General features: G+C 37.3%; 1 protein-coding gene across 2 annotated transcripts in view; it reads right to left on the reverse strand.

Moving 5' to 3' along the window:
• SAMSN1 (SAM domain, SH3 domain and nuclear localization signals 1) overlaps window positions 1-17656 on the reverse strand; it is a 61367-nt gene that overhangs the window by 15054 nt on the left and 28657 nt on the right. For both annotated transcript variants that reach the window (XM_033232174.1, XM_033232175.1), the window contains 4 exons: window positions 16976-17125; window positions 12493-12622; window positions 10339-10490; window positions 506-712 (listed from right to left, as the gene is read on the reverse strand). In XM_033232174.1, the coding sequence (XP_033088065.1) occupies window positions 506-712; window positions 10339-10490; window positions 12493-12622; window positions 16976-17125 (639 nt within the window). The remainder of the gene's footprint in view (window positions 1-505; window positions 713-10338; window positions 10491-12492; window positions 12623-16975; window positions 17126-17656) is intronic.

A 17656-nucleotide genomic window follows, 5' to 3' on the forward strand; every position in this document is an offset into this window, starting at 1 on the left:
ACACAGTTTCCTTAACACAATCATTATGGGGTTTGATGATCACCGTTTTCCTCAAAATTTTTAAAAAATAATTACATTCAGTTATCTTCTCTCAACTTGATTTTCACCTCTGCTTTGTAGAAAATACATTTCCCTTTTCATTTTTCCTTTCACTTTTTTAGACTTACTTTATTTCTTATATTCTCTTTACCATTCTCATTTAGACATTTTATTAGGGCCTTTTATTCTCCTAGATATTTTTCATTGTTCATTGCATTTTCTCAACGTTCATCTCTATTGTCACTGCTAAATACTATTAAGGTATAGTCCAAGGGATATTAGATCAAGACTTGTCCCTGCATAAAAAAATGTCATAAAGGAGAAATAAGAGCTCTTCTTGGAAAACAGGCTTTCCTTTGCTTCTAAGTCTTGTATTTTTAAGCAACGCAACACAAATACTGATCCACTCCCTTCAATTTGTCCATTTACATGCCGCCAAAAGCAAACAGGACATAGATTTGCTCACCTGAAGATGAATCCTCTCTAGGAACTCCTGCAGAGTCTTGGATTTTTCATTGTTACTTCTTCGGTTTGTCTTTATTTTCTTGGGGGCTGCTTCCTCTTCTGAGATGACATCCACATAAATGAATTTGAAGTTTCCCACTTTATTGTTCAACATTCCCGTCCACATCCCCATTGGTGTTTTGCAGATAATGTCTATGATGTCTCCTTTCTAAGGACAAAAAAATCCATAAACATTAAGTTTCAGAGAACTATGATGCTATAAAAATTGGTAGAAAGAATGAAATCATAGAAAACTAGGATAATGAAGACATTATGCTAAAGTGGTTCAGATATAACAGAAACAAATCTAAACATTCACTTCTTTCAAAAGTTCAGGCTGGTGGCATGCTGGGTCATGCTTATAATCCCAGCACTTTGGGAGGCCAAGGCGGGAGGATTGCTTGAGGCCAGGAGTTTGAGACTAGCCTGGGTGACAAAGTGAGATCCCATCTCCACAGTTTTTTTTTCTTTTAATTAGCCTGGCATGGTAGCATGTATCTGTAGACTGAGGTGGGAGGAGTTCAAGGCTACAGTGAGCTATAATCATGTCACTGCACTCCAGCCTGGGCAACACAGTGAGGTCCCATCTTTAAAAAAAATTCAAAGAAGTTATGTACTAGTTACAATGAAGAAAACTTCAACATTCTTGACAAAAAGCTCTCACATAGTTTGATGACATGTTTCTGTTTCTGTTATTGTATCAATTTATCAACTTATAACTGGAGAGCGCAGTGTAATTTACAAAACACTTTTGCCTACTCTAAGTTATTTTTGCTCACAACACAGTTCTTAGATACATAAAGGGAGTATCATCATTATTAATTTAAATATTACAGAAAAAGGAACAGAGATATTAAATGACTTCCGAAGAGCTTGCAGGAAGTTAATGGCAGAACCAGAACTCAAGTCCAAGTTATCTGAACTAAAAAATGATGCTCTTTTTATTTATACTGTCAAAGTAATATATATGTAACAAAGCTCAAGTTATCATTCCTGGAAGTGCTCCCCAGCTGGGGAAGGAGATGAAAGAGAAGTCTGTTAGTCTATGTATTTCTAGTGCATCTGAAAAATTTATCTGCAGTATAAAATAAACCCATTTCAAAAATTTCATCCATCTAAAATAAGGAAATTTTGCAGAATTCACGTAAAAGTATGTGTACACTAAGGATAAATTATGCTACTTAATTCCTTTTAAGGTATTCATGCTCTCCTCTTATTAAGAAGAGACAGCACTTAGATTGAGCTCACAGCAAAGTTTAGATTGAAGTATGAATCATATTAGTATGGACAAATCAATTGGTGTTTTTCTTTACTCACATCTAAGACCATAATTAACTATAGGCTGCCAGTTATTGGCAAGGGTAGAAAACCTCATGGGGATGTGTCTTTGTAAAGAAAATTTATTTCTATGCAAATATGATGTCTATGTTCAAGAGTTATTGTTCCTCTTTTGAGACTTAAAACTTTCTGCCTCAGAGAGGACTTTACAGATTCTAATATTTTAGCCCCTTTTAAGTGTCTACCCTCAAACAAAGCATCAAGCCTGCTACTAAAAATACTTTTTTCTTTTTTTTTTTTTTTTTTTTTTTTTTTTTTTTTTTTTTTTTTTTTTTTTTTTTTTTTTTTTTTTTTTTTTTTTTTTTTGAGACGGAGTCTCGCTCTGTCGCCCAGGCTGGAGTGCAGTGGCCGGATCTCAGCTCACTGCAAGCTCCGCCTCCCGGGTTCCCGCCATTCTCCTGCCTCAGCCTCCCGAGTAGCTGGGACTACAGGCGCCCGCCACCTCGCCCGGCTCATTTTTTGTATTTTTTTTTTTAGTAGAGACGGGGTTTCACCGTGTTAGCCAGGATGGTCTCGATCTCCTGACCTCGTGATCCGCCCGTCTCGGCCTCCCAAAGTGCTGGGATTACAGGCTTGAGCCACCGCGCCCGGCCTAAAAATACTTTTTTCTTGCTACTCTGGGAATGTGTGTTCTTCCATCTAAAAAACAAATTTTATTTGTAATGGTATAATTCACCATGACTGAAATATCTGGTCTACCTTGTGATCATCTGTCTGTTTAGTCTTGTGAACTGTTAGACTAGGTCCTTCTGCCTTTAACAAAAGGGAATCAAATCATAGGTTGGATGGTATCAGCTAGGGAGACTGAGAAGTTCTCCTGAAGCTCTAGAAAGTTGTTAGGCATGGAAACCCTTTACTGCGTCCTTCCTATTATCCTTGAAACTTGTAAATTTGAAACTTTATCCTTTACAGGTATATAGCTGCACATTCCAGGAAAGCCCACAGGTCATCAAGCAAAGACTCAATTTCATTTTGGTTAAGACCCTTGATGGAAATAATAGTATTTCAATTTTCATGGGTAACTGGGGAATTCCTATTGTGTCCTATAAGAGCTCCACCAAAACTCACCTCAGACAGCAGCAGTAGTGGTACCCTGGCATGGTATTGTAGGGAAGTTGAAAGGCTATCCTGAGTCAAACTGTGTTGTGTTTATTTCCTTCTACTGCTCTCTCCCACAATGGTTACTAGGTTATGGGTATCCTTTCCCCAAGACTTGAACTTAGACATCAGATCATTCCATATACATAACTAAGGAGCTTACTATGGGGAATAGTGCATTTTTTATTCTCCAGTTGAGCTTACTCTGATTTAATAGCATGGAAGGGATCAAGAGAAGGGGTGAAGACTTTAAATGTTGAATAATAATATAAATACTCCATAATATATCATAATTATTAGTTAACATTGGTTTAGTGTTAACAATATAGAACATTCATACTTTATGTCCTTTGACTTTTAGCACTTTGTGATATTAGAAAGGAATAATTTAACATTTATGAATTCTTTTAGCACAAAACCTTTTGTTTGTGCCATTGTAACTGACCCCTCTCCTTGACTGTGTGCAGGATTATGAAAATGATGGATTTCACACTCATGATTATGTTACCCTTATATGATAGGAGGGACTTTGCAGATCCAATTAGGGTACTGAATTATCTGATTTTGAATTAACTGAAAGGGAGATTATCTTGGTGGTCTGACAAATCAGGTAGGATCCCTTAAAATAAAGATTAAAGCCTGAGTGAGCTTTTTCCTGCTCATCCTGAAAGAGCAAACTGCTGTATTGTAGAGAGGGCTCTGGCTGGTGGAATCTAGAGGCTGAGAATGGCCTCCAGTTGACATCCAGCAAGAAAAGGGGGTCCTTGGTCCTACAACCATAAGGAACTGAATTCTGCCAACAGCCAGTGAACTCAGAAGAGAACCTTGAGCCTCCAGTGAGATCACAGCTTGCTTAGAATTCAACTGAGCCATGCCCACAATTATGACCTATAGGAACTGAGCTAACAATACATTTGTTTTGTTTCATGCCTCTGAGTTTGAGGTAATGTGTTACACAGCAATAGAAAATGAATACAGAGGATAAGAAGAGGGAATTCAGGAGGGAATATCACTGGGAGAAAGGTCTCTGGTTACTCATAGCAACCAACTTTAAAAGTGCTAGACATTTCCAGGGCATCATGGCAGACGGGAGGCAGGACCAGGTTGCAGCTCCAACTCGAGCAGAGAGAGGAGTGTGTGGACACTCACATCATGAATTTTTGCTTCAGAACAATTGCAGAAATAAATCAGGAAACCTGGGAGGACTCACAGACCCCCTGAAGGAAGTGGATTCCTCCTTCAGTAAACAGGAGACAACCCAAATACTGTGCTGGTATCCACAGCTGAGAGGCCCACAGACAGTTAACATCACAAGACTCTGTGCAGACAACCCCTAGTACCAGTCTAGAGCCTGGTAGACTTGTTGGGTGGCTAGATGTAGAAGAGAGGTAACAACCATTACAGATCGCTCTCGGGAAGCCTCATCCATAGGAAAAGGGGGAGAGTACTACATCAAGGGAACACCCTGTGGGACAAAAGAATCTGAACAACAGCCTCCAGCCCTAGACCTTCCCTCTGACAGAACCTACCCAAATGAGAAGGAACCAGAACACCAACTCTGATAACATGACAAAACAAGGTTCTTTAATACCATCAAAAAGCACACTAGCTCACCAGCAATGGACCCAAACCAAGAAGAAATCCCTGATTTACCTTAAAAAGAATTCAGGAGGTTAGTTATTAAACTAACCAGAAGGCACCAGAGAAAGGTGAAGCGCAATGTAAGGAAATAAAAAAAATGATACAAGAAGTGAAGGGAGAAATATTCAAGGATAGATAGCATAAATAAAAAACAATCAAAACTTCAGGAAACAATGGACACACTCATAGAAATGCAAAATGCTCTGGAAAGTTCCAGCAATAGAATTGAATAAGTAGAAGAAAGAAATTCAGAGCTCGAAGGCAAGGTCTTTGAATTAATCCAAACCAACAAAGACAAAGAAAAAAGAATAAGAAAATGTGAACAAAGCCTCCAAGAAGTCTGGGATTATATTAAATGACCAAACATAAGAATAATCAGTGTTCCTGAGGAAGAAGAGAAATCTAAAAGTTGGGAAAACATATTTGAAGGAATAATCAAGGAAAACTTCCCTGGTCTTGCTAGAGATCTAGACATCCAAATACAAGAAACACGAAGAGCACCTAGGAAATTCATTGCAAAAGGATTATTGCCTAGGCACATTGTCATCAGATTATCTAAAGTTGAGACAAAGGAAAGAATCTTAAGAGCAATGAGACAAAAGGATCAGGTAACCCATAAAGGAAAACCTATCAGATTAACAGCAGATTTCTCAGCAGAAACCCAACAAACTGGAAGGGATTGGGACCCTATCTTCAGCCTCCTCAAACAATACAATTATTAGCTAAGAATTTTGTATCCAGTGATATCAAACTTCATACATGAAGGAAAGATACAGTCTTTTTCAGACAAACAAATGTTGAAAGAATTCGTTACTACCAAGCCACTAAAAGGAGCTCTAAATCTTCAAACAAATCCCAGAAACACATCAAAACAGAACCTCTTTGCAGCATAAATCTCACAGGACCTATAAAACAAAAGTACAATTTAAAATGCACACCCACACACACAAAATGTATGCAGGCAACAAATAGCATGATGAATGGAATAGTAACTCACATCTCAATACCAACATTGAATTAAATAGCCTAAATTATCCACTTGAAAGTTACAGAATTGCAGAATGGATAAGATTTCACAAACCAACTATCTGCTGCCTTCAAGAGACTCATCTAACACATAAGGACTCACACAAACTTAAGGTTCAGGGGTGGAAAAAGACATTTCATGCAAATGGACACCAAAAGTGAGCAGGAATAGCTATTGTCATATCAGACAAAACAAACTTTAAAGCAACAGAAGTTAAAAAAGACAAAGAGGGACATTATACAATGATAAAAAGGCCTTGTCTAGCAGGAAAATATCACAATCCTAAACATGTATGCACCTAACACTGGAGCTCCCAAATTTGAAAAACAATTACTAATAGGACTAAGAAATGAGATAGACAGCAACATAATAATAGTGGGGGACTTCAATACTCCAATGACAGCACTAGACAGGTGATCAAGACAGAAAGTCAACAAAGAAAAAAATGGACTTAAATTATGCCCTGGAACAAATAGACTTAACAGATATATACAGAACATTCTGTCCAACAACCTCAGAATATACATTGTATTCAACAACATATGGAACTTTCTCTAAGATAGACCATATGATAGGCCATAAAATGAGTCTCAATAAATATAAAACAATTTAAATTTATCAAGCAGTCTTTCAGTCTACAGTGGAATAAAACTGGAAATTAACTCCAAAAAGAACCTTCAAAACCATGCAAATACATGATCCTTGGGTGAAAAATGAAATCAAGATGGAAATTAAAAAATTATTCGAACCAAACAACAATAGTGACATGACCTACCAAAACCTATAGGACACAGCAAAGGTGGTGCTAAGAGGAAAGCTCATAGCCCTAAACACCTACATCAAAAAGTCTGAAATAGTCCAAACGGACAATCTAAGGTGACACTTCAAGGAAAGAGAGAAACAAGAACAAACCAAACTCAAACACAGCAGAAGAAAGGAAATAACCAAGATCAGAGCAGAACTAAATAAAATTGAAACAAAAACAATACAAAAGATAAATGAAACAAAAAGCTGTTTTTTGAAAAGATAAGCAAAATTAATACCATTAGTAAGAATTCAAATAAGCTCAATAAGAAATGAAACAGAGGATACTACAACTGACACTACAGAAATACAAAAGATCATTCAAGGTTACTATGAAGACCTTTACATGCATAAACTAGAAAACATGGATAAATTCCTGGAAAGATACAACCCTCCTAGCTTATCAGGAAAAATTAGATACCCAGAACAGACCAATAACAACCAATGATATTGAAATGGCAATTTAAAAATTACCAACAAAAAAAAGTTGAGGACCAGACTGATTCAGAGCAGAATTCTATCAGACATCCAAAGAAGAATTGGTACCAATCCTATTGACACTACCCCACAAGACAGAGAAAGAGGGAACCCTCCCTACATCATTCTATGAAGCCAGTATCACCCTAATACCAAAACCAGGAAAGAGGATAACCAAAAAAGAAAACTACAGACCAATATCGCTGATGAACATAGATGCTAAAATTCTTAACAAAATACTAGCTAACTGAATTCAGCAACATATCAAAAAGATAATCCACCATGATCAAGTGAGTTTAATACCAGGGATGCTGGGATGGTTTAACATATACACATTAATAAATGTGATACACCACATGAACAGAATTAAAAGCAAAAATCACATGACCATCTCAATAGGTGCAGAAAAAGCATTAGACAAAATCCAGCATTTCTTCATGATTAAAACTCTCAGCAAAATAGGCATACAAGGGACATACCTCAATATAATAAAAGCCATCTATGAGAAACCCACAGTCAACATAATACTGAATGGTAACAAGGTGAAAGCATTCCTTTTGAGAACCGGAACAAGATAAGGATGCCCACTCTCACCATTCCTCTTCAACACAGTACTGGAAGTCCTAGCCAGAGCAATCAAAAAAGAGAAGGAAATAAAGGGCATCTAAATCACTAAAGAGGAAGTCAAACTGTCACTGTTTTCTGATGATATGATCATTTACCTAGAAAACCATGAAGACTCTTCCAGAAAGCTCCTAGAACTGATAAAAGAATTCAGCAAAGTTTCTGGATACAAAATTAATGTACACAAATCAGTAGCTCTTTTATACTCCAACAGCGATCAAGCTAAGAATCAAATCAATAATTCAATCCCTTTTACAATAGCTGCAAAAGCAAAACAAAACAAAGCAAAACAAAAAAAACAACTTTGGAATATACCTAACTAAGGAGGTGGAAGATCTCCACAAAGAAAACTACAAAGCACGGCTGAAATAAATCAGAGATGGCACAAACAAATGGAAACATGTTCTATGCCCATGGATAGGTAGAATCATTATTGTGAAAAGGACCATACTGCCAAAAGCAATCCACAAATTCAACAGACTTCCCATCAAAATACTACTATCGTTCTTCACAGAATTAGAAAAAACAATTCTAAAAGTCATATGGAACTAAAAATGAGACTGCATAGCCAAAGCAAGCTTGAGCAAAAAGAACAAATCTGGAGGCATCACATTACCTAATTTCAAACTATACTATAGGTTATAGTCACCAAAACAGCATGGTACTGCTACAAAAATAGGCACATAGACAAATGGAACAGAAAAGAGAACCCAGAAATAAATCCAAATACTTAACAGCCAACTGACTTTTTAAAAAGCAAACAAAAACATAAAGTGGGGAAAGGACACCCTCTTCAACAAATAGTGCTGGGATAATTGGCTAGCCACATGTAGGAGAATGAAACTGGATCCTCAACTCTCACCTTATACAAAAATCAACTCAAGATGGATTAAGGACTTAAATCTAAGATCTGAAACTGTAAAAATTCCAGAAGATAACATTGGAAAAACCTTTCTAGACATTGGCTTAGGCAAGGATTTCATGGCCAAGGACCCAAAAGCAAATGCAACAAAAACAAACATAAATTGCTGAGACTTAATTAAACCAAAGAGCTTTTGCATGGTGAAAGAAACAATCAGCAGAGCAAACAGACAACCCACAGTGTGGGAAAAAATTTTCACAATCTATGCGTCCGACAAAGGACTAATATCCAAAATCTACAATGAACTCAAATCAACAAGAAAACAAATAATCCCATCAAAAAGTAGGCTGAGGACATGAATAGACAAGTCTCAAAAGAAGATATACAAGTGGCCAACAAACACATGAAAAAATGCTCAACATTACTAATGATCAGGGAAACGCAAATCAAAACCACAATGTGATACCACCTTACTCCTGCAAGAATGGCCATAATCAAAAAATTTAAAAATTGCAGATGTTAGCGTGGATGTAGTGAAAAGGGAACACTTCTACACTGTTGGTGGGAGTGTAAACTAGTACAACCACTATGGAAAACAGTGTGGAGATTCTTTAAACAACTAAAAGTAGAACTACCATTTGATTGAGCAATCCCACTGCTAGGTATCTACGCAGAGGAAAAGAAGTCATTATACGAAAAAGATACTTGCACACACATGTTTGTGGCAGCACAATTTGCAATTGCAAAAATGTGGAACCAACCCAAATGCCCATCAATCAATGAGTGGGTAAAGAAACTGTGGTATAGGCTGGGCGTGATAACTCATGCCTGTAATCCCAGCATTTTGAGAGGCTGAGGTGGGTGGATCGGGAGGTCAAGAGATTGAGACCATCCTGGCCAACATGCTGAAACCCCATCTCTACTAAAAATACAAAAATTAGCTGGGTTGTGGTGGCCTCCAGCTACTCGGGAGGCTGAGGGAGGAGAATTCCTTCAACCCAGGAGGCAGAGGTTGCAGTGAACCATGATAGCGCCACTGCACTCCAGCCAGGTGACAGAGCAAGACTCCATCAAAAAAGAAAAGAAAAGAAAAGAGAAAAGAAAACCATGGTGTATAAATATACGATGGAATATTACTCAGCTATAAAAAGGAATGAATTAATAGTGTTCGCAGTGACCTAGATGGGACTGGACACTATTATTCTATGTAAAGTAACTTAGGAATGGAAAATCAAACATCATATGTTCTCACTCATAAGCAAGAGCTAAGCTATGAAGACGAAAAGGCATAGGAATGACCCAATGGACTTTGGGGACTTGGGGAAAGGATGAGAAGGTGGTGAGGGATAAAATACTACAAATAGAGTACAGTGTATACTGCTTGGGTGATGGGTGCACCAGAGTCTCACAAATAACCACTAAAAAACTCACTCATGTAACCAAACACCACCTGTTCCCCAATAACCTATGGAAATAAAAATAAAAATAAAAAGTACTGGAATTTCCCGGCCACGTCTGGTTCCCAAGGCCTTTGCTCTGCTGGGCTCTTGCCTGACATTTGCACCTTTTCTCCCTCTCTCTTCATTATTTCTATTCCTGCAAGTATCAGGCAGAGTTGGGCACCTTCAGCAACTGTGAGGCTTTGGTTTTCAGGAAAATGGAGAGAATTCTTTCCTACCTGATAGACTCTGAACCTGAATCACCTACATAACAACAACTTACACTAATAGCCTGAACAGACTGACACCCCGACTCCACCTCACATATTTTATTCAAACTCTTAGCACTGTAAGTGAGCTTCCACTTCTACTGTTGGGAAGAACGCACTCACACTCTGTTCTCCCACTGCTTATACTTGCTGAAACAGATCATAAAATCAGCATTTGACAAACCATTCAGAAGGGGGGATATGATGTCCTCTCACCTTGATTTTGAGGGAGTCAGTGTCATAGGGACTTGGCGTGAAATCCGTATGCACTCTGGCACGACCGCAGAATGGTCCTGAATATGGGCCATCGTCATCCAGTCGAAAGCTGTCCCGGTTACTCGTACCATCTGAACAGCTTGTTACGCCACCTGATGAAAGCAGAAGTTCACAGTTGTCATTGAAGACTTGTAACATTCTGGACCATCATCTGGACACAACTAAGTATTGATCGTGCTGGACCACTGGATGCCAGGCTCAGGAGGAGGTTCTAATTGACCCATCCTGGTGTCTCTCTCCCAGTTGCTCTCAGTCAGTGACGTCTGTCCTCTGAGCCATTTCTAACCTTTTTCCTGATGATCTGGCCACTCTCTCCTCTACTACCAACCCAAGTACCCTCTCACTTCATTCCCCATAATCTGATCCAGGACACAGTGTACTAAGTATTGGACACTTGCCAAAAGCATGACATCGCAAAGTTCCCTGCAACTTATCACAAGACTTCTTCCCCAGAGTTCCCACTGTGTACCAAAGGCCATTCTGAGGCAATATTTCTGACATAACAGGTGGCACTTTTGCTTGTTGTATGAGTGTAAGGGAAGGAGAAAGTGTGTCTGAATATCTGCACCACCATGTGGTTTGAAACTTCTAAACTGGGTCTTTAAAACTGCTCCAAATCCTTGTTGTCTGCTCCTCTTATTTTTGATCTTAAACTTCAGGAAAAAGAGAAAAGAGAGCATTTTGTCACCTCCCTGGAAACAAGAATGGCTCCCAGTGGAAGTAACTCTCCTCCCCCACCCTCATACTCAGTCATCACGTCATCACTTCATGTCTTCCTTCAGTCTAACCTTTCATCACTCTGTTCAATGAGGGAATAGCCCACGTCTCACTACCATGCATTGTGGAAATAAGGTAAAGCTCCTTCAAAATGTTCCATATTGTATGTGAAGTGATGTAAAACACAGATGAGTTGCATCTAATCACACAAATTAAGTGGTACACGGTAATCGTAAAATGAACCACCATCTCTTCACACCCTGCCTTCCACGGCAACTCCAGACCAGGGCTTTTCACAGTCCATTCTAGTTAATAAAATTCTCCCCACATCCAGCATCACAATATAGAGTTTTAAAACTTCCAGCAGAAATGAATACTAATGAGATCTGAATTTCATACATGCAAAAAAAAATTCTTTAAATGTTTCTGTGTTAGCTTTTGTCACAAAATAACTATTCTACAACCAATAGGAAAATAGGAATAAAACTCAGGATATTTGAAACATCTGGTCTTTGCCATACATCTTCAAATAACAGAAGCAGTTGATTTAAAAGGAAATGGAAAATAAACTTTGTAAAAACGTTTAAAAGCCCTGAAAAGATTAGAGAGATGTATAACAGTCTACATATAAAAAGTCATAAGGCACCCTGCAATAGCAATCGTTTCATCCAAATATTGTAGCTGGAAATGTGACTAAATCCTGAATGATTTCCTTCTTAGAAAAAATATTGATCTTCATTAGAAAATCCTTGTTGGTTACTTATGGATCCCGTTTTGTCACCTAATGGTGATAGTCCTACCATTTATTATTTGCATATTGCTTCACTCTTTACTCGTTCATGCTGGGTTAAGATCTAAAAAGTAAATGTCGGTAAAGTAAATTGATGCAAATGTGCTACATTTTTCAGAGTACTTCAGGAAAAATGGAAAGTGGTGGGGGGGGAAGAAAGATGGGGACACAGGGAAGAGGGAAGGAGAAAGAAAGAGACAGAGAACAGAACAGAAAATAAATTTCATTTATCTGAATACTTAAAGTCATTTTTAAATATTTTGGCTCAAGATAAAGCTGGCTCCCTCCAACAAGGATTTTTATTTTAAAGATGCATATTTAATCTCCTAATATGACTTTTTTGAGGCATATCCCCAAGAGCCCCGTTGACTACAGTGTTAAAAGTTTTAACACAGTATATAACTGTGTCAAATATATTATGTATTATTTAAACACTAGCAACTCTATATAGATTTAATATATCTTACATTTTTACCATTTCTCTTATCAAGTAGCTGGAACCTTGTTGCTAATATAACTTGTTGTTTTTTAATTGATTTAACCCGGACCTCACACCCAGGATCTTGTCCCTGATTCATCAGCCTTACTTGATGAGCTCTGTCCACTGTAGAGACTATCCATGGAGTCACTGGCTTTGAGGGACACCTTCTCTGTGTGGGTCCCAATCACAGGGTCACTGTTTCTATATGGGTGGGCATTCTCTCCATCTTCCTCATCCTTCAGAAAACATATCAGAGGTTAGGTACAGAGAGAAGATTTCCACGGAGATGTTCATTGTGTACATTGATTTAATAGGCAAGACATATTTTAGCAATAAAATACTTAAGGATACATAAGGATAAAATATGAAAGTAGTTAATCTTCAGTTCAATTTCTAGCAAAACCTTCTACAATACACTTGGAAAAATTATTCAGATGACACATTCTTTTTGTAGAATTCAGTTGAAATTATAATGGCTCATTTTCACAAACTAGGATGAATATCATATCAATATTATTTAATCAAAAGTGTTAGATTTATTGACATCTGTGGTTTATCTTTTAAAGCACTTTGACTTCTTCATGTTGTCCTTATCCTTTATTTAACACCATTACTAATCCATTGAGATCTGATCCTACAAGCTTAAGCTCTGCATAGTTGTTTCATGTCAGTTATTTGCACCCTACCAGATCACTAGATATGAATAAAACATGTGCATTTTGCAATTCTAAAGCAAAGCTTATCTAAGAAGCTTTACAAATCTAATACCGTGCTTGCCACCTAGTCAAGTGAGAAGCAAATCTTGCATAAAATTAGAAAAGACAGACAATTTCAAAACAAATTATATTTTCTTGAAAACATCGCCAATGTTTTCCATATTTCAATAGTTTGGATTAAACCTATGAATTTCTTAATATTCATCAGAATGTAATTCAACATTCTTTATTTGTGAGCATTTCTAAACATTGATAAAACTTCAGAATATACATATGATATACACTCAGTTTGATTCTCCACTTTTATCCATTTCTTTATTCATTCAGTCATTCAACACAATTTTATGGATATTTTACCTCCTAGGTACTGGGCAATGTTCTGGGAACCAGGGATTTTCATGGTAAACAAGATAACAGAGTGTTTGCTATAATGAAGGATGTTCTATTGTGTTAGCTGTGTGTGTGTGTGTGTGTGTGCGTGCGTGTGTGTGTGTCTGTGTAGAGTATTTGGGGAGGTGTGTATAAACACAATAAGACAATTTCAGAGAATAGTAAGTGTTATGAAAGACATAAAACCGGGTGATGTGAGAGAATTTGTTGCTGAGGTTAGGGTTACAGGTTGGCTGATTTAAATGGAGTATCCTACAAAGACCTCTGCCATACAGTAACATATGCCCTGAATTATTGACCTAAATGATAAGAAAATGTAACTTATGTGAAGCTTTGGAGACAGTTTTCCAAGCAAAAGGAACAGCAAGAGCAAAATAATTGAACTCAGAATTATCTTGGGTTGTGCAGGGGAAAACAGCAAGGCTAATGTAGTGAGACAAAGGAGAATACTAGAGTGTGAGTTTAGGGAAGCAGACAGGAGCCACATCAAGAAAAGCTTCATAGACCATGTGTGGTGGCCATGGAAATGTGCCACTTAGATCTCTTGCTGCGGCTTGCTGGGGCTTCTTTACTGACAGCCTCAGGACTACCCCTCTGTATCCATCACTCCGTTGGCACTAAAGCCATGCTCCCTGTTAGTAACTGAAAAAGCAGGGGTATTCTTTGAATTCTAGTGGAATGTAGGGTTCCTGTAATGGAAAACTTTAGTATAAGAATCCCCCATCAATCTGACCAAAGCTTTCTCAGAATTCTGTTGAAGTATGAGACTCTCTCTACCTGATTCTTCTTCCTTTTCCTTATCCTTTTATAGATGTCAGGTTTGCATTGCAGTCTAAAGGCTTTCTCTTAAGCCTTCCTAGCATTTCTTCCCATAAATCTGTCTGTGGTGTTTCTACTTCTTTCTTGGGATCTGCTTCTCAGAGGACTAGAATGAACACAGCATGTAAAGGGGTGCACTATGAAGACACTGAAATTTTAACCATGACCTGATTTCCACTTGTCAGAGATATTTCCGGCTTTCATATGGAGAGTAAATTATATGGGGGAAAGAATAAAAAGAATGGAAAGCAGTTAGGGGATTATTGTAATAATCCAGGAAAGAAAGGTTGGTGACTTAGTCTAAAGCAGGAATAGTTTACATGGAGAAATTAGGGAGTTTATATATACTTGGTAATACAATTCAGAGAATTTACTGATGAATTAGTGTGAAAAGTGAGAAAAAGAAGGAATTTAGGGTGATTCTTAGATTTTCTTTTCTTTTTCCTCTTTTTTATATTTTTGCTTTTATTTTGAGAATCAGTGTTGTCTGCTGCCACTGCTGTATGAATACTGAATGAGAAAACCATTTTTTTTGTAAAAGTGTAGAGAATCAATATATTAGCTTTGGATATATTAGGTTTTGGATGTCTACTGGACAGCTAAACGAGGATATCAAAGAAACGATTTTATTAATATGGCAGATAAGTGAAGACGTCATAGCTAGAGATACAGTCGTGAAAAACGAAGTCATGAGAGCAGATGAGCTGACTTAAGGGGGGAGTGTAGATTCAGTGGCGCATCCAGGAACAAGTCTCAGGAAGATCAAATATTTCGAGGGATGAGAAAGAAAGCAGAGTCAAGAAAGCAAGCTATGAGGAAGAAGAAATGTCAGAAGCATGCCCAGTCAAAAACAAGAGAAGTGGATGTTTTATATGTAAGGAAATCAGCACTTGAGTCAAATACAGTTGAAAAGTAGTAAGGAGAAAGAAAAGTGACCATTGGACTTGGCAACACAGAGGTCACAACTGATGGTGACAGCTATTTTAATGGAGTACTGGGGACAAGCCCTATTGAAGTGGCTTGAAAAAGAGAATGGACATATTACATAAAAATCAATAACATAGAATTGAGAGCCCATAAGTAAATCCACTTATTTATGATCCATATATTTATGACAATATATTTGTGGTCAACTGATTTTAACAAGAGTGCCAAGACAATCAAATAGGGAAAGAATAGTCTTTTCAACAAATACTGTTAGGACAACTGTATATCTACATGCAAAAGAATGAAGGTGGACTCTTCCTATATACTGCACAGTAAAAATATCTTGAAATAAATCATACACCAAAATTTAAGAGATTATTAACCTCTTAGAAGAAAACATAGGAATAAATCTTCATTACATTAAGTTAGACAATGGTTTCTTACATATGTTAACCAAAAGCACAAGTGACCAAAAAAAGATAATTGGACTACAATAAAATTAGAAACATTTGTGCTACAAACAATACCATCAAGAAAATAAAAACACAGTCCACAGAATTGGAGAAAATATGTTATATTGCAAGTCATATATCTGATAAAATCTTGCATCCGGAATATATAAAAAACATTTAAAACTCAACAATAAAAAGATAAATAACCCAATTAAAAATGAACAATGGATTTCAAAAACACTTCTCCACAAAGATAGATAAATGGCTAAAAAGCACATGAAAAGATTCTCGACATTGTTAGTCATCAGGGAAATGTAAAGTACAACCAAATGTGAATCAAAATCACAATGAGATTCCACCTCACTTCCACTAGGATGCCTAGTACTAAAAAGACAGACAATAACAAGTGTTGGCAACGATGTAGAGAAATTGAAACCCTCATACATTGCTGGTGGGAATGTAAAATGATGCAGCTGCTTAAAAAACAATTTGCCAGTTTCTCTATTAGACATGGAGTTACCATATATCCAAGAGAAATGAAAAAATATTTCTGCACAGAAAATTGAACAGAAGTATCTGTAGCAGTGTTATTCATAATAGCCAAAAAGTGAAAGCAACCCAAGTGATCACTAAGTGATAAATGGATAAATTAAATGTGGTCCATCTATAAAAGGAGAAATATTATTTGGCAATAAAAAGGAATGAAGTAAGTACTGGCACTTGCTACAAAAATAATGACATGTTGTTCTTCACATTGCTCTTCACGTCACGTTCTAGATGCATGAGTTTTTTTTTTTTTTTTTTGAGACACAGTCTTGCCCTGTTGCCAGGCTGGGGTGCAGTGGTGCAATCTCGGCTCACTGCAACCTCTGCCTCTGGGTTCAAGTGATTCTCCTTCCTCAGCCTCCCAAGTAGCTATGACTACAGGCGTGCACCACCATGCCCAGCTAATTTTTGTATTTTCAGTAGCAACGGGGTTTCACCATGTTGGCCAGGCTTGTTTTGAACTCCTGACCTCAGGTGATCTTCTCGCCTCAGCCTCCCAAAGTGCTGGGATTACAGGCGTGAGCCACCGCACCCGGCCAATGTATGATCTTTCTGAGTGTCAGTTTCTTCTTTTAAAATGAAAGGAATACTTCCTTCCACCCAACTTCTGGGCGTAATGACTGAGGAAGAAAACAAATGCTTAAGTACTTCATAAAGTACCAAGCACTTCTATAGTCTAGCTGAATAGTTTAAGAAAGTTTTAGTAGAAAAATACAAATGATTATCAGAGAATATTTACCTTTTCCTCAGAAAGGGCTTTGATGTACTTTTTACCAACTTTTTTCTTCATTGTCCATGAAATAGCTCTCATTTTTTTACCCAAACTTCCTCCATTATTTGAAGTTTTACTTGGTTCTCCACTTTCATTTGTGGGATCTCCTTCATGTACCTAGTTTAGAATTGTTTACAAAAGACAAAATAATAAAGCAATAAAAAACATTGATCTGAAATCATTGTTACAGAGAACATTCTGAGTTTGTGGACTTCGCATACATTCTGTGCAGCAGCCTCCAAAATTTCTAAAAATCTGGACATAACCCGTATTTTTAAAGTTGTCCAGGCCTGGTTGCTTGAGTTACAAACTCAGAAAGTAAAACTTGTGATGTTAAAGGACTTGAGCCTCACATCTGCAACTCTTTTAGAGAATTTCAGATATTTTTAAAATAGCTGTATTGACCAATCATTTTATTCCCTCTTCTTGAGATGAACAAATAAGATTAAATACTAGGTATAAGGAGTTCTTACGTCTACCTAGGTGAAAAATATTTTATTGGAAGCTTTAGATAGACTGTAGCATCTATTCATGTTGAGTAAGCCTTAAAATACCCTCTTGCTTCTCATAGAAATTGAGATGATTGTGGTTAAAGAAGTTTTCGTGTTAATTAAATCCACTGAGAAATGTGAAATTTTGTTTTCATCT

Source organism: Trachypithecus francoisi, unplaced genomic scaffold (genome assembly GCF_009764315.1).
Source record: "Trachypithecus francoisi isolate TF-2019V2 unplaced genomic scaffold, Tfra_2.0 Lachesis_group14, whole genome shotgun sequence".
In the NCBI taxonomy this organism is placed as follows: Eukaryota; Metazoa; Chordata; class Mammalia; order Primates; family Cercopithecidae; genus Trachypithecus; species Trachypithecus francoisi.